The 21,575-nt window shown below is 41.9% G+C and overlaps 1 protein-coding gene across 2 annotated transcripts in view; it reads left to right on the top strand.

Moving 5' to 3' along the window:
• Positions 1–21,575, top strand: part of PARD3B (par-3 family cell polarity regulator beta) — a 2,156,380-nt gene that overhangs the window by 715,985 nt on the left and 1,418,820 nt on the right. For both annotated transcript variants that reach the window (XM_077448525.1, XM_077448526.1), the window contains exon 12: positions 7,194–7,364. In XM_077448525.1, the coding sequence (XP_077304651.1) occupies positions 7,194–7,364 (171 nt within the window). The remainder of the gene's footprint in view (positions 1–7,193; positions 7,365–21,575) is intronic.

The raw sequence follows: 21,575 nt of genomic DNA, 5'->3' as shown, positions 1-21,575 counted from the left end.
GAATTCCTTACCACCTCTGTGCGATCTATTAGACCACTTTAGTCAACTATCCATGTACAAATTAAACCACTCAAAACCGGCCATGTTGGGAATATCCACGTATACTGTATTTTTTAAGAACTCTTCCACTCCCAATTCCACAGTTTGACCTCGCAAAAGACTGCAGTAGCTCTTCAACAAGTTCATCTGGGAAACATGGAAAAAAAAAAGGAAAATGGAAGTGGCGCTGCCCTATAGCACATCAAAATGAAGAATGTGCTGACCAAGTTCCTCCATCTAAATACAACTTCCTTAAATTACATTAAATTGCAAGAAATAACGATTATAAAAGCATTTTTTTTTGTGTTATAAACCAAATTTTTGTGTTAGACCCTCTATCGGGTGCTGTAGAGCTGTGTTGTATGTGGTCCTTTAAAGATATGAGCAACCCTCGTGCCTTTTCAATGACTTTTCAGTTTTTTTCAAAAACCATGCTTTGTGTAAAAATGTGTTAATTGTGTTAGACCCCCTGGTGAGTTTTTTGAATGTCACAACCAAAAGTTACTTGAATAGACCAGATAGGCTCTGTTAACAGAAATCTATAAAGTAGTTATAGACTTTCAGAGGTAAAGAATTTATAAAATATAAAGAAAGAAAAATAAAACTAAAAATGGTGCTACCCTCTCTAATGGATTTAAATGAAGGGGATACTGACCAACTTTCTCTATCTAAATGTAAGGTCCTTGAATTAGATTAAAGTGGTTAACCACTTGCCGCCCACCCTATAGGCAAATGAAGGCTGCAAAGTGGTTTCAAAATCCTGACCGGGCGTCATAGGACGTCCTCAGGATTTTGAGCCGCTGCGTGCCCCCGGGGGCATGCATCGCTTCGATCGTTGTTGCGGGGTGTCAGTCTGACACCCCACAACTACGATCTCGGTAAAGAGTCTCTGACGGAGACTCTTTACCACGTGATCAGCCGTGTCCAATCATGGCTGATCACAGTGTAAATAGGAAGAGCCAGTGATCGGCTTTTTCTCACTCGCGTCTGTCAGACGTGAGTAGAGGAGAGCCAATCGGCTGCTCCTCTAACAGGGGGGGGGTCTGTGCTGATCGATTATCAGCACAGCCCCCCCCCCGAGGATGCCCACACTGGATCACCAGGGACGCCAACAGATCACCAGGGATGCCCAGCACCAGGTATGCCACCCTAGACCACCAGGGGTGCCCACAATGGATGCCAATCAGTGCCCACAATGGATGCCAATCAGTGCCCACAATGGATGCCAATCAGTGCTCACAATGGGCATCACTGATTGGCATGCATTATTTTTTGGCACTGATTGGCATCCATCAGTACAAAACAATGCAATACAATGTCACTTATCAGTGCCCATCCGTGCCAACAATCAGTGCCCATCCATGCCAACTATCAGTGCCCATCTATGCCCATATGTACCACCTATCTATACCCATCTGTGCCGCCTATCCATGCCCATCCATGCCAATCCGTGCCAGCTATAAGTGCCAATTTGTGCCACCTATCAGTGTCCATCTGTGTCGCCCAAAAGTGCCACCTATCAGTGCCACATATCAGTGCCCATCAGGTCCCGTCAGTGCAGCCTCATCAGTGAAGGAGAAAACATACTTATTTACAAAGTTTTGAAACAAACAAAAAAAAAAATAACATTTTTTTTTTTTTTACATTTTCGGTCTTTTTTTTTATTTGTTTAGCAAAAAATAAAAACCATAGAGGTGATCAAATACCACCAAAAGAAAGTTCTATTTGTGGGAAAAAAAATTATAAAAAATTCATTTGGGTACAGTGTAGCATGACTGTGCAATTGTCATTCAAAGTGCAACAGCGCTGAAAGCTCAAAATTGGTCTGGGCAGGAAGGTGTTTAAGTGCCCAGTATTTAAGTGGTTAAAATTATTTTGTCATGCTAAAAGCCAAAGTGCTGTGTGTGTGTAATTCTTTGGAAGTATAAATAACCCTTGTGACTTCTCAGTGCCTTATTATATTTTTCCAAAAAGTGTGAAAATGTGTTTGGTGCATTAGACCCCCTGGTGGGTTTTTGGGTATCAAACCAGGAAATATTTAAATGAGTCAAAAAGGCTCTGATAACAAAAACCTATGGTGCCATAAAAAAAAAAAAAAAAAACACACCTTAATTTTGTTTCCCAATCCTAGTGTGCCGTAAAGAATAAAACTCAGTGTCAAGAGCAAAAAATAAATAAATAAATAAATAAATATATATATATATATATATATATATATATATATATATATATATATATATATATATATATATATATATATATATATATATATATATATATATATATATATATATAATGTAATACAAATAAATAGGTGCGTAAATTAAATATATTTATAGTCCATAAATGTGAAAAAGTGAGTCGTGCACAATATGACAGGTGCTGTGATTGATCCTTAATATGCTGAAAGAAGGTGCTTGTGCATTTTTTTCGTGTAAGTAGTGATTTTGCACTCACCAGATGCCTTACCCCAGTTGCACCTTCACAGTGTAAGCCGGTGTCGCTATGTGGTATTTCTCTGGGACCTTAGTCTTTTCAGCATGTGACAGCCACCTCGTTCAATTAATCCATATAGAAAAGAGGAATATCCATAGTGCACTATTAGTTTAAAACTACAATTTATTAGATTAAGAAATATACTCACATTTGCCAATGTGTTTAACAAGCAGTATTATTGCCGCTGCTGCCGATTTCTGCAGCTCTAACCGAGAGAGAGTACGTCCTATGGCAATGTCCTACGCGTTTTATCAAGACATCATCTGGACGATGACGTCTTGATGACGAAACACGTAGGACGTGGCCATAGGACGTACTCTCTCTCGGTTAGAGCTTTTTTTTTGCTCACCTTTGGCAACATGTCCCTTTACCTACTCTAAGTATGACAATTGACAAACTAAATGACCACATGAGTATCTTAAACTGTTTCAGAACCAATGACAACATTGGCAGTTGGACCCCAGAGCAACATATTGTTATTAATTCCTACATAGACAACAGCATATGTCAGCCCCAACCACTCAGTGTTTGGCCCTCGTTTGAAACCCACTACTTAGCCTCTCCATCCTTGGTCCGAATCAAGCCATCCAGGAATGACTTACCATAATGGCATATGCTCCTTGATGCAAACCTGTTTTTCCCCCCTGCTCTTCTCTCCTTTTTCTCCAAGTTCTCTTTTAAAAAAATGTGATACTGCATTATATACTTACTCATTTCATGCTGTAGAACCTAGGCATGGATGTGTACATATAAAAAATGTGTACACTGACACCCTGCACTGACACCTTAACTGTCACCTACCTGACACTAGACTGACACCTGCGCTGACCACCTACTTTGACTGACCACTACACTAACACCTGCACTGACCTACCTAACAATTGCACTGACAACCTACATTGACAACTGCACTGACCACTACACTGACCTACCTGACATCTGCACTGACTGCCCATTGCACTACCACCTGCACTGACCATTATACTGACCACCACACTAACACCCGCATTGGTTTACCTGACACCTACACTGACTTACAACTACACTAACACCTGCACTGACCACCTGCACTGAATGACCACTACACTAACACCTGCACTGACTAACTACTACACTAACACCTGCACTAACCACCACACTGATCACCTACATTGACTGACCACCATGCTGACACCTACACTGACCGGTGAGGCCCACAGACATGCATGTTTGCTTGCTGGTTGCAATTAACATGTGGCGGGAGCGTGGCTCTCTAACTGCTCACTCGTCTCTGGCTGGCGGCTGCTCACCTGTTTTTTGTTTTTTTTGTCATCCATCAATTCTGATCTCGGCTCTGTCTACCACACTGACGGTGGTCAGGAGAGGAGGATGAGAAGCCAGTGGATGAAGGGCTGGCAGAGATGGGACTCCAGGAGCAGCCTTTGTGCATACATCACTCGTGTTTAAGGACAGGCCAGCTCCGCCGCCGCACATGACCCCATTCTCCCAATCACAGGGCACCAGGCACCCAGCTGAGCCTAAACATGGCAGACAGATCACAGGGGACACATAAAATAGAAATTTTGAGGACAAAGTTAGAGTGACACACACTGGCACAGGGATTTCAAACACCCCCTCCCCCCCCCACTATGCCACTGAAAAAAAGAATATATATAATATCTGCCATTACTGATATCTCACTGAAAATGCTATTTGTCTGTGTGCCATGCTGATCTTCAGACTTCTGCTATTTTGAATCAATGACCTAAAATAAGTATGTAGCATGGGAAGTATGTGAGGATCAACATAACAAGCCAAGTAATATTCATTAGAAGTATATTGGTAAATGCAAACTAGATGAAGTTTAATAGCGGGTATTTATATTACTACTATATTCCATGATTACTACCGTATTATTTATTTTATTTTTTTCAATCTTTTTTTTATTGACATTTTTATCAGAAGAACACATAAATGATGAGCAACATCAATTACAGAGTTACATAAGAACATGTAAGTACAGAGGTGTTGTTACAGGTGGATATAAGGATACAATCATATTCTAGATACTGGAGGTAGGGTGTGTTAATCCACCCTTTCTGTGTTGTCGGGTCATATGAGAGTGGACTGAAAGATATTAGGGACTGTCCTGGGTAAGATTTGCGGTTGTTTCTTTGTGGTCTGGTATCATGTCAAGGAGTGATCAGTTCAATTTTATGCTGCTGGGATGTAACCGTATTTATTTTTAAACTTGCTAGCTTTTCTTTTAAAGAAAACTAGGAAAGCAGAGAGTATATATTCTGTTTTCACTGAAGAACCTTGATGCCTTTTTATAACTATAATAGAGTCCTTTGTTCTGCAATGCTGAGACAAGTACAAGGTCACCTATGATTTACTGTAGATGTGCTGAAGTTTTAATTTGTTACCTTTAAATTAAGACTGTAGTAGACTTGTTTGATGAAGCTGCTGACGGTGTCTATATATTGACTTTTTAGACAGCCTGACAAAACATAAATCTGTTTGCAAGCATTCATTTTCTGTTATATTCATACCCATTTCATTGAAAGAATATGTTTTCGATACCACTGGATGCTCATTTAAACAAATGGTGTTATGCTCTCTTTCACTTCATTAAAAAATGCAATATAGCAGAACTCAAATTAGATAACTGGAAAGCTCAATGGACTGCACACTTTCTTGTGGGAGAAGCAATGATCGCAGAGAATTGCCAATTCAGTTATTTGTAAATAAGCAGCAAAGAGAATATGATGGAAAGAAAAAAAAAAAAAAATAGTTTCAATTTCCCCCCCGAAACACATTGTTAGGGGCATTGTTTGAAATGTACTTATTTATTTTGTACACTTTCTGACTGATTTACTCATTTTTTTTTTTTATAATTGATCTTTTATCTACAGTATCACTACAGTCACATTGTTAATAAAGTGAGAAATCAACCAGCGCTAAAAACACAATAAATACAGTGAGAAAATATATAAAAATGCAGCTAGAATACTGTAGGTCAAATTACCAAATCCCACATTTCAAAATCAAAAAATATCAGTACAGCGCAAATACAAAATAATACAAAAAAAATTCCATAAAGTGAAAAATAAAAAGTCCATATAGTGAATGATGAAATATAAGGGAAATTCAGAAAGAGTCCACTTGTGCAATGTGTCTTCAATCAATATATCAAGTGACGATGTGATCCCTTCACCATTGAGCAAGTTGAACTCTCACCTCAACAAGTGGACCCCTGATATATCAGATAGGTCAAAAACGCATGTTCCCATCAAGGGTAGATCATAAGGTTACAGCAGATCAAGCGGAAGCATTTCCAGGTAAGGTTCTCCTCCGTATCATCAGATCAATGTGATATCATATATGAAAAAGAACAGGAAAATCTAGTGCTCTCCGTTGATGCCAATTTATTAAAACAAATAAAAAAAAGACAAATACCACTCACATTTGTAAGCACTGATCTCCAGTGCTGAGTGCTAAGACAGAAGATACCATGCATGGATCAGTGTGTCAGCTGGCGGATGACGTCACGACGCAGGTCACGTGGTCCGTACGCGTTGCGTCCCAGAGAATAGGCGGGACTTCATCAGCGGTGACGGAATGACGTCGGACGGCCGCTTTTATACCAACACACTAATATAGAACCAATACAAAGCGGAGTTATGCGCAAGACAGATACCGTAGACAGCACGTATCAAACGTGACACCGGAACATAGATCTGCGCTCACTCCAAACACAGGAAGGAGAGAGAAAGTATTAAAAAATATATATGCTATAGGGAAATTAAAACCAAACCAAAGAGAGACAAAAATATAGTCTGCTGATTAGCAACAAGATGCAATCCTCTAATTATTCTCACATAAACTATGTGGAGAAAGAAAGGGGATATTGCCTAAAGAAAGCAGTACAATATAATCTCCTGGTAAGTCAAATATAACCAAAATAAAAACCTAGTAAATATACCCGCAATGCCGCTGACGCCATCAGAAAGCTACACTGATCCACACATGGATTAATAAAAATGAGTATCAAAATATAAATCAAAACAAAAATAAAATAAAAATAAAAAATAAAATAAAAATAAAAATGAAAATAAATATAAAAATACAAATAAGTAAATGTGAAAATAAAAATAAAGATAAATATAAAAATAAAAATAAATAAAAATAAAATAAAAATAAATGAAAATGAAAATAAAAATAAAAATAATAATGAAATTAAAATAAAAATAAAAATACAAATACAAGTGCAAAAGGAAAAAAATCAAATACAATAAAACAATTCAATTATCTGTCCGAAATGAAACAATTTAAATCAAAATCCACGTTTAGACCTCTCGGGGCAAGAACCCTCTTTCTGAATTTCCCTTATATTTCATCATTCACTATATGGACTTTTTATTTTTCACTTTATGGATTTTTTTTTGTATTATTTTGTATTTGCGCTGTACAGTCACATTGTTACCTGAAGCTCTGTATCAATTTGTGTTTTAACAGCCTTTAAAAATCGGAAGCACTCCCCCAAAAATGTTAGGATTGTCCTTGAAATTTGTGTTCATAGTTCAATCAAAATTGTTAAACAATATAAATTAACTACTATCAAAAGCATAACATTTCAAGCTATCTTTGCTAACTTTTGGTAAATGGTTATTTTATAGGATGGTCGTCTGAGAGTTAATGACCAACTTCTTGCTGTGAATGGAGAGTGTCTGCAGAGTAAATCAAATCAAGAAGCTATGGAAACATTGCGAAGGTCCATGTCTATGGAGGGAAACATTCGTGGAATGATCCAGCTGGTTATTCAGAGAAAGTTGGAAAGACAGACAGAGGTAGGTTCAGAACTAAGTGCCTGTTAACATTATACTGTGGGAGACATCATAATACAAAGATATTATATAACCTCTTGAAGACTAGACCTTTTCTGGCACGTTTTGTGTACATGCAACAATCGGTTTTTAGAAAATCACTTAGAACCCCCAAACATTATACATATATTTTGAAAGCAGAGGCACTAGAGAATAAATTGGTGGGTTTTGAATTTGTCGCATGTTGTTTGTGAAGCAGTTTTTCAAACAGTTTTTGAGAAAAATATATTTTTTTGGAATCTAAATGTAAAAAAACATTGTATATAACCCATTTTTTTTTGTAAAATATATAAAAGATGATGTTACACCGAGTAAATAGATACCAAACGGGTCACAGTTTAAAATTGTGCAAGCCTGAGCAATGGTGACAAACAACGTCAATTTTACTATTCATAGGCAACGCTTTAAAATCCTTTATAGGTTACCACTTTAGATTTACAAAGGAAGTCTAGTGCTAGTATTACTGCCCATGATCTGATGTTTGAGGTGATATCCAACATGTGTGGAACTATCGTCGTTTCCGTGCGCATGGGACCAATGCACAAGATCGCCTTTGTGCACTAGCATGGGGGCACATTATTTTATTTTTTTTCAATTATTGATTTTATTTTTACACTGTTATTTTTTTTGTAAGCATCCTTTGTAACAGCAATAGGCACATGACAGGTACTCTTTATGGAGGGATCTGGGGTTTATAAGACCTTCAAATCCCCCAACTACCAGCACTGGAGGGCCACTTCCCCCCAAGAGCCAGGGCCACTACAAGTCTTCCAGCTGGTCTTGCCAACCCAACATGGCTGCCTTCCATCTCATGATGAGCAAGAATTCCCCCTTTCACCGCACAGCCAGGTGTGCAGGCCAATACAAACAATTTTACAGAAATCAATTGTTTTTATTTATTTTTGCCCGACACTTTGCTGCAATTCATTGTGGATCAGACTAATTTATATGCCCAGCAGCATATTTCCAATGACCCCCAATCATCATATGCCCATCTGTTTGAGTGGAAGGATCTGATTCTGGAGGCGTTCAAAGTGTTTATGGGCCTCTCCATAAACATGAGGCTTACAAAAAAAAATTAAGGACATGCCTATTGGTCCACCAACCCCATCCACCACATGCCCATTTATTCTTTTGTAATGACCAGGTCCTGATACGAGATGATTATGCACTTCATTTCATCAACAACACCCAGTGCTCTCACCGCAATCATCTAAATTACGATAACTTATATAAAATGTGCCCACTCAAATTTATTTTCCCAACGATTTGCAGAACTCTATGTTCCCGATCAGCATATAAGTGTAGATTAGTCCCTGGGTCCCTTTTCAGGCTGGCTAGGAATAAAGCAATACATTCCTAGCCAAAGGGCCAAATATGGAGTGAAATTGTATAACTTTGCAAGAGAGTCACAGGATATCTGTATGCGTTCTACATATATAAAGAAAGAGATTCCCAGCTCCAGCCCCCTGAGTGCCCGGCCTACATTTGCACAACTGGTAAAATTGTATGAGACCTGGCATATCCACTGCTGAAGAAAGGTTACCACATATACCTGGATAACTTCTACACCAGCCTGCCCATTTTCAAACACCTATACCTCACAGAAACCCTGGCTTGCCGAACCTCCAGAAAGAATAGGAAAGGCTTCCCACAAGCCATAGTGAATAAAAAAACTGTGAAGGGGAGAAAGAGCAACTTTGAGGTGCAACAAAGTGCTGGCCTTGAGGTGGAAGGATACCAGGAATGCATACATGACGTCCACCATCCATTATGACACTACAATTGAAGTTCAGATAAGACGAGGTCCCATTGAAAAGCCAACATATGTACAAGATTACAGTCTCTACATTATTGGAGGGGGTGGGGGGGATTTCAATGACCAAATGCTTCAGACATATTTGTCAATAAGGAGGTCTTGTTTCTGGTACAAAAAAAATTATTTGGCCATTTATAATGCCTACATAATTCACACCAAATCCACGGAAAGCCCTGCCCACTTCCTAAAATTCATCAAAGAAGTTGTCAAGTCCTTCGTCTACCAACAAAGACCCCCCCCCCCCCCCAAAAAAAAACAACAACTTTGCTCTGATGCTGTTAGCTGACCTCATGAGGGGCCTCTTCCTGGACAACATTCCACCATCTGAAGCAGGTCGAAGACACCAAAAAAGATGTCGAGTATGCAGCAAAAGAGGATTTTGAAGAGATACCAGCTACCATTGTCCCTCCGAACCTGACCTTTACATTGGTGAATGCTTATGACTGTATCACACATCCCTAAAATATTAGCCCATATCCTTAACCATTTCCCCATTTTCATCATCTGACCCTGGTGTGTTTTATGGACTATGCTTTTGCCTACCACTTGGATTGCTCTGTTGCCCTGCTACTGTAGTACAGAAGGGCCCCAGAAAGGTTTTTCCAGATGGAGAAAATAATTTTTTTTTTGTGGTCTCTGGGTTTTGTAATTTCCGGATTATGGTCTGGAGTCCGGAGGCTTCATAGAGATTTGGGCGAGTGAAGCCTCTACCCCTGTGCACAGGTCTTACCTGATTGCAGCCCTCAGCCTGCTGCTGACTTACTGCCATCATGCCTCTGGACTATGGAATTAATTAGCTGTAGCAAGAGGCGGTATGTTTTATGAAGGACTGGAGAGCGGTACAATAATGAGTACAGGCAGTTAACGGTGTACCAGGACCAATATTTTGGATGTGCTGGCTATCTCTGCCTGAACAAATGCTTTGGCTGTGCTGACAATATCCTTGTGCTGACTATAGATAATATACTTGCCTTCTGCTTGGATACTATTACTATTGTAATCGCTAAGCACATCCCTGCCTGCTGCCTGGACCAATTCTTCCCTCTGTGGACACTACTAAAATAACAAGGTTTTTTGTTTTTTTTGTTTTTTGTTTTTTTTTTACCCTTTCCTCAATAGCATTTATTTTGGAGTGTAATTTTTGGTATGTAAATGTTATGTGTTAGAAATATGAAGGGCCTTCAAAATAATAGGTTGTCAGGAAATTAGATGTGTCATTTCTGTCCTTAGAACACCTGATGGTGCTCCTTGCATGTTGGGCCTCTGTATGTGGCCAGATTTGCGGAAAAAATTCTCACACATGTGGCTTTGCCATACTCAGGAGGAGTAGCAGAATGTGTTTTGGTGTGTAGTTGCAAGCATGCATATGTTGTGTGAGAGAAATAACCTGTTAATATGACCATTTTGTAAAAAAAAAAAAAAAAAAAAAAAACACAAATCTTAAGTTTGCAAAGAATTGTGGGTAGAAATTGCAACTTTAAAAAACTCACCATGCAACTTACTAAATACCTTGGGACGTCTACTTTCCAAAATGGGGTCATTTGGTGTTATTTGTACTTTCCTGGCTTGTTAGTGTCTCAAGAAATGAGATAGGCCTTCAGTACATCAGGTGTGATCAATTTTCAATGAGCTTGTAGACTCTATCACTTTCACAAAGACCAAATAATATACACTAATTAGGGTCATTCAAAGTGTGTGAGCGCTGAAAGCTGAACATTGGTCTGGGCAGAAAGGGGGTGAAAGTGCCTTGGTGAATTTGGTGGCAAGTGTATAAAAGTGTATAGTTAAAGTTTATTTAAATCTGAAACATTGTTTTGTTTTTGGATGAAGTAGGGAGTTAAAACCCTTGTCAATTTTTTTTTCTATCTGTATCCTCAAGAGAAGATTTGAAAGATTTCTTCTCTCCTCCTGTTAAGTAAAATGTGTGTTTCCCATCACTTTTTGTACTAGGGTCCTGATGATGTGGGCAGAGATGTAGCTCTCTGCAAGCATTAAGGCTGCTTTCACACTGGGGCGGGTGGGCGTCAGCGGTATAGCATTGCTATTTTTTTTAGCATCGCTTTACCGTTGTTTTAGCGGCACTATTCGATCACGAGTGGGGCTCTTTTAACCTCCGCTGTTGGCTGAAAGAGGGTTAAAACCGCCCGCAATCGCCTCTGCAGCATTGCTTTTCTGGTGATTTGGTGGCGCTGCCCCATTGATTTCAATGATTAAGGGCACTTTAGGCTCCTACAGGGCTGCAAAGATGCTGCTTGCAGGACTTTTTTTTACTGTCAGCTCCAGTGTTAAAGCACTAGAGCTTTTCACACTGGAGAGACAGGAGAGGCTCCTTAATGACTGAGATAAATTTGTGTTTGGACTTGAATATTATGGTGTGGTGCTTCAATTCTTAATTGCACATAGTATGAATCATCAGTTTCTCTCTTTACATTTTTAAATCTGTTTTAAGGATCACATGTAGAACCATGCTGCGTTGTACAGCATCAGGTAAAGTGTGTGAGTATAATCTTTTTTTTTTTTTTTTTTTAACTTTGGCTTGAGTAGGGAAGCATTAAAATCCCTGCTATGTTATTTATGTATTTATTTATTGTTGTCTGTCTACTATTGGGGAAATGACCCTTTGCTTCCTGTTCCAGAGATGCAGCAGGAGGTTTTGGGGGATTTTCCCTCTTAGTTTACATTAGCATTGGCCGCTTGAAGAGCAATCTGGGGTGGATCGTTCTTCAGAGCACATTTGACATTTGGGGAGGAGGCATTATACTGCCTCCTTACTGCTTGTTTTCACCTTTAAAAGTCTTCACCATAGCACTAACAGCATGCATTGCACAAGATTGCATATTCCATAACTGGGCTACCCCATAATGATTTCCCAGATCCAAAGGGCCTGATGTGGATGGGGGGACCCCACACAGTTTTTGTTTCCCTTTTTATTTTTCATTGTCATATTGATCGATAAATGTTCGACCAATTTGAATTCAAATCATTTTGAAAATTTGGAATTCATTAGGAAACGAATAAAAAAAACTAAGAGAAACTAAACTAAATGAATTCCAAAACAAATCCACAAAAAAATAATTAGTAACATAACAAATGTATCCGAAACTAAACAAATGTTTTCCGTTCTTCACATGTCCACTCCTAAACACATATACAGTATGTATTCAGTGATGTGTTTTAAAGGAGATCTATGGTCACAGCATATATTTTATTAACCCCCTCAATACAGTGCAGTTACACCCCCTTCCTGACCAGACCAATTTTCAGCCTTCAGCGCTCTCACAGTTTGACAATTACTCAGTCATCCAACATTGTATCCATATGAAACTTTTTTTGCACACAAATAGAGCTTTCTTTTAGTGGTATTTAATCACTAGTGTGTTTTTTTTTTTGTGCTATAAATAAAATAAAACGTATTTTTTTTTGAAAAAAATGCCTTTTTCTTTGTTTCTGTCATAAATTTTTGCTAATTAGTAATTTTCCTTCATAAATTTTGGCCAAAATTTATACTGCTACATATCTTTGGTAAAAATAACCCACATTAGTATATATTATTTGGTCTTTGTGAAAGTTATAGAGTCTACAAACTATGGTGCCAATCACTGAAAATTGATCACTTCTGATCAGGCCTTTAGTACATCAGGTGTACCTCACTTCTTGAGACACTAACAAGTCAGGAAAGTACAAATACCCCCCAAATGACCCCTTTTTACAAAGTAGACATTCCAAGGTATGGTGAGTTTTTTTAAGTTGTCATTTTTCCCACAATTCTTTGCAAAATTAAGATTTTTTTTAATTTTTTTTTATTTTTTACTAAATTGTCATATTATCAGGTTATTTCTCACACACAGCATATGCTAACAAAAAATTACACCCCAAAATACATTCTGCTACTCTTCCCGAGTACGGCGATACCACATGTGTGAGACTTTTACACAGCCTGGCCACATACAGAGCACCAACATTGATGTAGTACCTTCAGACTTTCTACGAGCAAAAATGACGCATCTCATTTCTCAACCACCTATTACACTTTTGAAGGCCCTGGAGTACCAGGACAATGGAATTTCCCATAAAATGACCCCATTTTGGAAAGCAAACACCCCAATGTATAATCTGTGAGGCATAATGAGTCTTTTGAATAGTTCATTTTTTTCCAGAAGTTTTTGGAATATGTGGAAAAAAATTAAAACGCATTTTTTTTTACACAAAATTGTCAATTTATAAGATATTTCTAACACATAGCATGTATATAGCAAAAATTATACCCCAAAATACATTCTGCTACTCCTCCCGAGTATGGCGATACTACTGTGTAGGACTTTTACACAGCCTGGCCACATAGAGAGGCCGAACATTGAAGTAGTACGTTCAGATGTTCTAGGAGAATAAATGACACATCTCATTTCATTCCTACCCATCACACTTTTGAAGGTCCTGGACCACCAGGACAGTGAAATTACCCACAAAATGACCCCATTTTGGAAAGCAAACACCCCAACGTGTATTCTATGAGACATGGGCTGCAAATAGGTACTCGGGTACTCTGATTGGCTGGAGATAGGTACTCGGGTACTCTGATGGCCTGGTGACAGGTACTCTGCTACTCTGATGGCCTGGTGACAGGTACTCGGGTACTCTGATGGCCTGGTGACAGGTACTCGGGTACTCTGATGGCCTGGTGACAGGTACTCGGGTACTCTGATGGCCTGGTGACAAGTACTCTGGTACTCTGATGGCCTGGTGAGAGGTACTCTGATGGTTTGGTGACTGGTATTTGGGTACTCTGAAGGGCGGTGACAGGTACTCATATGGACTGTGACAGGTACTCGGGTACTCAGATGAACTGTGACAGGTACTCAGATGAACTGTGTATATACAATAACACTGCGCAGTAGTCCAAAAAAAATCTAAGAAAAGCTGCCAACACGCTAAAAGTGGGATCTTTTTAGCTATAAAAATGTCGAAGTGCAAAAGTGTAAAGCCGCGTACACACGTGGCGGACTGTCTGGCCAACTTAGTCCGTCAGACAGTCCGTCATACTTTCGAATGAACGGACTTGCCCACACACGGCACTTTTTGAGCGGACTAATACGGCGGACTAAGTCCGCCATACTATCCGCCCTACTTTTGAAATGAACGGACTCGCCCACACACGCGGAGGAAAGTCCGCTCATTTTGAGCGCGTCTCCAGGTAGGCGGGGCCCGCGAAGGAGACGTCGCTGGCCCCGCCGCCTGGTATGGACTTAAAGGGGAACACCAACGCCGAAAAAATCGGCGTGGGGGTCCCCCCCAAGTCCACAACAGACCCTTGTCCGAGCACGCTACCCGGCCGGCCAGGAAAGGGGGGAGAGCGAGCGCCCCCCCCCCCCTCCTAAACCGTACCAGGCCACGTGCCCTCAACATGGGGGGGTGGCTTGGGGAAGGGGGGGGGGGCGCCCCCCCCACCCCAAAGCACCTTGTCCCCATGTTGATGAGGACAAGGGCCTCTTCCCGATAACCCTGGCCGTTGGTTGTCGGGGTCTGCGGGCGGGGGGCTTATCGGAATCCGGGAGCCCCCTTTAATAAGGGGGCCCCCGGATACCGGCCCCCCACCCTATGTGAATGAGTATGGGGTACAATGTACCGCTACACATTCACCTGTGAAAAAAAGTACAAAAAAAAAACACAACACAGGGTTAAAATATTTTATTGCACAGCTCCGGGGGTCTTCCGTCTTCGGGGGTCTGCTCGCCGGACTCCTCCGCTATCTTCTTGTAGCTCTTTTGCTAGCGGAGGAGTCCGGCTTTCTTCCGTGCCGCCGGCCTCTTCTCCCGACTTCGGGGGTCTTGTCCCCCTCTTCGGTTCTTCTGCCGGGCCACCGTCGCCGCCTTCCGTTCTTCTTCTTCTTCTTCTTCTCCAGGAGATGTTGCCTCGACGATCTCTCCGGCCGGAATGCCAGAGCCGCGCTGCGCCGCCACTTATATAGTGACAATGGGGCGGTGTCACATGGGTTGGTCACATGGGGACTATGACATTGTAAGGGGGCGGGGTCACCATGTGACACCAACCCATGTGACATAAAGCCATGTGACACCGCCCCATTGTCACTATATAAGTGGCCGTGCAGCGCGGCTCTGGCATTCCGGCCGGAGAGATCGTTGAGGCAACATCTCCTGGAGAAGAAGAAGAAGAAGAAGAACGGAAGGCGGCGACGGCGGCGAACAGAAGAACCGAAGAGGGGGACAAGACCCCCGAAGTCGGGAGAGGAGGCCGGCGGCGCGGAAGAAAGCCGGACTCCTCCGCTAGCAAAAGAGCTACAAGAAGATAGCGGAGGAGTCCGGCGAGAAGACCCCCGAAGACGGAAGACCCCCAGAGCTGTGCAATAAAATATTTTAACCCTGTGTTGTGTTTTTTTTTGTACTTTTTTTCCACAGGTGAATGGGTAGGGGTACATTGTACCCCATACTCATTCACATAGGGTGGGGGGCCGGTATCCGGGGGCCCCCTTATTAAAGGGGGCTCCCGGATTCCGATAAGCCCCCCGCCCGCAGACCCCGACAACCAATGGCCAGGGTTGTCGGGAAGAGGCCCTTGTCCTCCTCAACATGGGGACAAGGTGCTTTGCGGTGGGGGGGCCGCGCGGCCCCCCCTTCCCCAAGGCACCCCCCATGTTGAGGGCACGCGGCCTGGTACGGCTCAGGAGGGGGGGCGCTCGCTCGCCCCCCTTTCCTGGCCGGCCGTGTAGCGTGCTCGGACAAGGGTCTGTTGTGGACTTGGGGGGGACCCCCACGCCGATTTTTTTCGGCGTTGGGGTTCCTCTTTAAGTCCATACCAGGCGGCGGGGCCAGCGACGTCTCCGTCGCGGGCCCTGCCTACCTGGATACCCGCTCGAAATTAGCGGACTTTTCTCCGGGCGGGAAAAGTCCGCTCATTTCAAAAGTACGGCGGACTGGCACACACACGGACGGACTGTCCACTGAAATGCGAGTCCAGCGGACAGTATTTCCAACATTACGAAATACTTAGTCCGCCAGACTATCCGCTGAAAAAGTCCGCTGAAGCCCACACACCAGCGGACTGTCCGCTGAAATGTGTTTCGGCGGACTAAGTTGGACAGACAGTCCGCCCGTGTGTACGCGGCTTAAGCGCTAAGCAAAAAATGAAAACTAGTGAAACTTAGAAGTGAATAAAAAAAAAACGAATATAGTGTATACATAAAACTATAACTTGTTAGTGAAACATAACCCCAATTCTGAGGATAACAAGATGATAAATATATAAGCAATAAAGTCCATATATTAATGAAGATTGACGTGCAAATGTGCGTCCCAGCAAACTTTAGTGACAACAAAAGTCCCGCTGTTCTGTGACCATAAACAATTCCACCGCAGTGTAGCTCCCACCACCTTAAGAAGCACAGGCTTACCAGATGGAAATGACCCGAGTAGAATTATATCTAAGGGGTCAACAATAGCTTATGATTCCCACTACTGCGACACTGGATTCAGCATTTCATACTTAAATGGGTGCCCAATAATTAATTCAATGTAGCGGACTGCATATGATCAACGCTTTTAGAGAGGCCACTCCAGCATTTCGCTAACTTACCAGATGAGTACCGATAAGATTCAATTTCTAGACTTGGAGATAGGAATTACATCAGATGGATTTAGTTTTAAGACACATTTTAAGTCCACGGATCGCAACAGTTATATCTCTACAGACAGTTGCCATCACAAAACCTGGCTCTCTTCTGTTCCCCGTAGTCAATTTATCAGACTTCGCCGTAATTGCACTGATCGTCATATTTTTTTAGATCAGGTCAATCTTTTAAAACAACAATTTATCGATAAGGGATATCAAGCATCTACTTTAGAGAAACAACTACAGGAAGTTTCTCATATCAAGAGATCCACTTTACTGCAGGCTAAGATGTCTCGGATAGAGAATGATGAATTTAAGTGGTCCTTATTGACTACATTTAATATTCAACATAGACAGTTAAAAAATATTTTCAGCAAACATTGGAAAGTTTTGAAAAATGATTCCATTCTAGGTCCCAAGCTCCCCGAAAGAGCCAAGGTTTTGTTTAGAGGAGCTCCATTATTACAGAGCAAAATAGCCCCTAACATCATCAACCCTCCAGTTCGCCCCACTTTTTTTCACAACCTCGTAGGGTATTTCCCTTGCAGGAAATGCATTGTATGTCAGCACAATGCGTTGACGCAATGGAATGTTGTGGAGTTCACATCTACTGTGACTGGGGCGAGATACTCTATTAAATCTTTTTGCACATGTAAAACAAGATATATAGTTTACCTAATAACCTGTCCATGTGGGAAACAGTACGTTGGTCGTACAAGAACATTCTCCATCAGAGTAGGTGAACACATTTCCCTGATTATAAGCAAGGTATCCAAACATACTGTACCAAGACATTACAGGGAATTTCACAATAGTGACCAACAGGGCACACAATTTGCAGTGATAGATAAGTATACTCCACCTTGGAGAGGGGGGGCCCTTACAAGAAGGGTCTCCAGGTTGGAGACTTATTGGATTTACGAACTTCAGTCCCATTCCCCATTCGGCATGAATGTGGAGTGGGACATCAATGCATTTATAGTTGATTCCTAAAGGAACTGATTTTTGTGGATTTAAAAAAAAAAAAAGTTTTTTTGTGTAGGTTCCTCCCCTGGGTGTCACTTCAGTGGACATATTATTAATTCAGGGTGAGATTTTTCATTAATCTGGGGTTCTATTCATTGAACAGAATGTAATATGACTAGCCATTTGGGCCTTATTATTATATAAAAAAAAAATAAAAAATTATATTGTTAAGGAAAAATAGTTGGTTTGGTGACAAGTATTTTTTGGTCCTTTCCTTAAGGTTTTTCAGTTTTTATATACACAGACCATTATTGGCATGAGTATGTTATATTTTTTTCTTTTCCTCTTTTTTTATAAGTATAAGGGAATGGTAGAGGACTTGTTTGAGTTAGTTGCTTTCACTTTCCCTTTTTATAATTTAATATTTTACATACATACATATAATTCTTTTGATATATATGTTTTTAATCATTATTCTTTTCTAGAGAATTTTTCTTTTCCTGTGTTGCTCCCATTTTTTGCCACTAGGGGCGTTGTAGTAGCGGTTTTGATACTGCAGACCTACGCCTCTGGTACCAGGAGCGATATTCCTTGGCTAGTTTCACTAACAAGTTATAGTTTTATGTATACACTGTATTATTATTTTTTATTCACTTCTAAGTTTCACTAGTTTTCATTTTTTGCTTAGCGCTTACACTTTTGCACTTCGACTCAGATGAACTGTGACAGGTACTCGGGTACTCAGATGGACTGTGACAGGTACTCTGGTACACAGATGGACTGTGACAGGTACTCGGGTACTCAGATGGACTGGAACAGGTACTCGGGTACTCAGATGGGCTGTGACAGGTACTCGGTTCTCTAATGGACTGTGACAGGTACTCGGTACTCTAATGGACTGTGACAGGTACTCGGGTACCCTGATGGACTGTGACAGGTACTCGGGTACCCTGATGGACTGTGACAGGTACTCGGGTACTCAGATGGGCTGTGACAGATACTCGGGTACCCTGATGGACTGTGACAGGTACTCGGTACTCTAATGGACTGTGGCAGGTACTCGGGTACCCTGATGGACCGTGACAGGTACTCGGTACCCTGATGGGCCGTGACAGGTACTCGGGTACCCTGATGGGCCGTGACAGGTACTCAGGTACCCTGATGGGCCGTGACAGGTACTCGGGTACCCTGATGGGCCGTGACAGGTACTCGGGTACCCTGATGGGCCGTGACAGGTACTCGGGTACCCTGATGGGCCGCGACAGGTACTCGGGTACTCTGATGTGCCGCGACAGGTACTCGGGTACTCTGATGTGCCGCGACAGGTACTCGGGTACTCTGATGTGCCGTGACAAGTACTCGGGTACTCTGATGTGCCGTGACAGGTACTCGGGTACTCTGATGGGCTGGGACAGGTACTCGGGTACTCTGATGGGCTGTGACAGGTACTCGGGTACTCAGATGAACTGTGACAGGTACTCGGGTACTCTGATGTGCTGTGACAGGTACTCAGGTACTCTGATGGGCTGTGGCAGGTACTCGGGTACTCTGATGGGCTGTGGCAGGTACTCTGATGGACTGTGATTGACAGGTACTATGAGGGGTGGTGGCAGGTAGAGGTCGACCGATATATCGGCCGGCCGATATATCGGCCGATATTTGCCGTTTTTTTAAATAATCGGCATCGGCCGATTTGTGCTGATAAAAAGCCGATTTAGAACTACAGCGGGACTTTGAAATGACTTCTGTATAGAATGGTCTAAGTTGACTGAGTCGTCATAGCAACCCTTTCCTCCACTCTGGGCAGGCTGCCAAGAAAAGAACAGAAAGATACAATGTTTACACTTGAATGAATTAAGTCATCTCTGTGTGTAGAAGTTCTGTTTAACCATTTAAAGACTAAATCTTTTCTGACACTTGTTGCTTACAAGTAAAAAATCCTGTATTTTCTGCCAGAAAATCACTTAGACCCCCCAAAAATTATATATATTTTTTTAGCAGAGATCCTAGGGAATAAAATAGCGGTTGTTGCAATATTTTATGTCACACGGCATTTGCACAGAGGTCTTTCAAATGCATTTTTTTGGGAAAAAAAATACACCATTTAAAAAATAAAAATAAAATAAAAACAGTAAAGTTAGCCCATTTTTTTTTTTTGTCCAAAAGTTTTGACTACCTGTTTTTATTTAAAAAAATAAATAAAATTATATATATATATATATATAAAAAAATTTTTTTTTTATCTAAATCATACATACAAGTAAACTGATTGGAGGTTTGTTTTGTTTAATAAATGTTTAAGTGTAAGAAATTTTCTGTATCACGTATGAAGGCCGCTTTCACACTGGAGCGGGCAGGCGTTGATGGTAAAACGCAAGTTTTAGCGGCTCTTTACCATCATTTTAGCGGTGCTATTTGGCTGCTAGTGGGGCACATATAACCCAGGAAGAGGTTAAATGCGCCCATGAAGCACCGCTGCCAAATCGCATTGCATGTGCTTCGGCAGTGGTGCCCATTCATATCAATGGGCAGGAGTGGTGGATGAGCAGTATACACCACTCCAAACGTGCTGCTTGCAGGACTTTTTTTTTAAGATCCTGCCAGTGCATCGCCTCAGTGTGAAAGCACTCTGTCTTTCACACAGACTGCAGGGGAGCCATTTTACAGGCACTTTACAGGTGCTATTTTTAGCCCAAAAGCGCCTTAAAACGCCCCAGTGGGAAAGGTGTGTTAGATCAAGGGGGATTAAAAATAAATAAATAAATAAATAAAATAAAATCGGCCTAACATATCGGCCCAAAAAAAATCGGCATCATATATCGGCTATCGGCCGCCATGATTTCTAAATATCGGCATCGGCATCGGCCAGAGAAAAACCCATATCGGTCGACCTCTAGTGGCAGGTCCTCTTTATTGGGGGGGGGGGGGGGGGGGTGGGCAGGCAGGCAATCAGTGTGATTGGTGTACACTAGGCAGTAACGAGATGTTACCGCAATCTCCTCCTCACACACGATCGGTGTGTGAGGAGGAGAACAACCTGGTAACATCTCGTTACCGCGGTTTGTTTACATTTAAGTGATCGGCTGTGAAAGGATCACAGCCGATCACGTGGGTAAACAGCCGGCCAATGGCTGTTTACCAGCGTCGGTGACGAGCAGTGTTCCCGGGGAACACGGCGCCACCGATGTGCACGCGCAGCACGCTCATGATCGCGCGCATGCGCCATGCACAGTCGGGGTGTGACCATCTCTGATCGGCCGTGACTTCATCACGGCCGATCACGTGGTAAACAGCCATAACCATAACCAATGGCTGTTCACCCCCTTTGGTGGCGAGCGGTGTCTCCGTGACACGCCGCCACCGAAGAAACAGGGATGCGCGCGCCCGATCGCGTGCATTCCCTGTTTAAACGGGAGGCCGTCATATGACGGCCTCCCGCCACAATAGGTGCGCCGCCTGGCCGTCATTTGACGGCCGGCGGTCAGAATCTAGTTAAATATCAGCATTGTAATGGCAATTCAAACAATAGTAGTTATTGACAATTGAAGCTTACTTGAAACATCTCCTTTCATGTTGTGAGTGCTGTCTGTCTGCTGGTCATCTTTTTCCACAACCTTGGGGATTCCTGAATGCAGTTTGTCCATTTCTCTCTACCTTCATTTTCTAAGGATTACATATGCTGCCTGCAAGCAGCGACTCCTGTTCTAACGCCACCACCTGAATCTCCACTTCTCAGCATCTCAGTAGTTCAGAAGGCAAGCTCTGTG

This window comes from Lithobates pipiens, unplaced genomic scaffold (genome assembly GCF_037356315.1).
Source record: "Lithobates pipiens isolate NorthernLeopardFrog02 unplaced genomic scaffold, aLitPip1_a1.2 Scaffold_22, whole genome shotgun sequence".
Lineage (NCBI taxonomy): Eukaryota > Metazoa > Chordata > Amphibia > Anura > Ranidae > Lithobates > Lithobates pipiens.
This window is presented reverse-complemented; position numbering and strand designations above follow the sequence as displayed.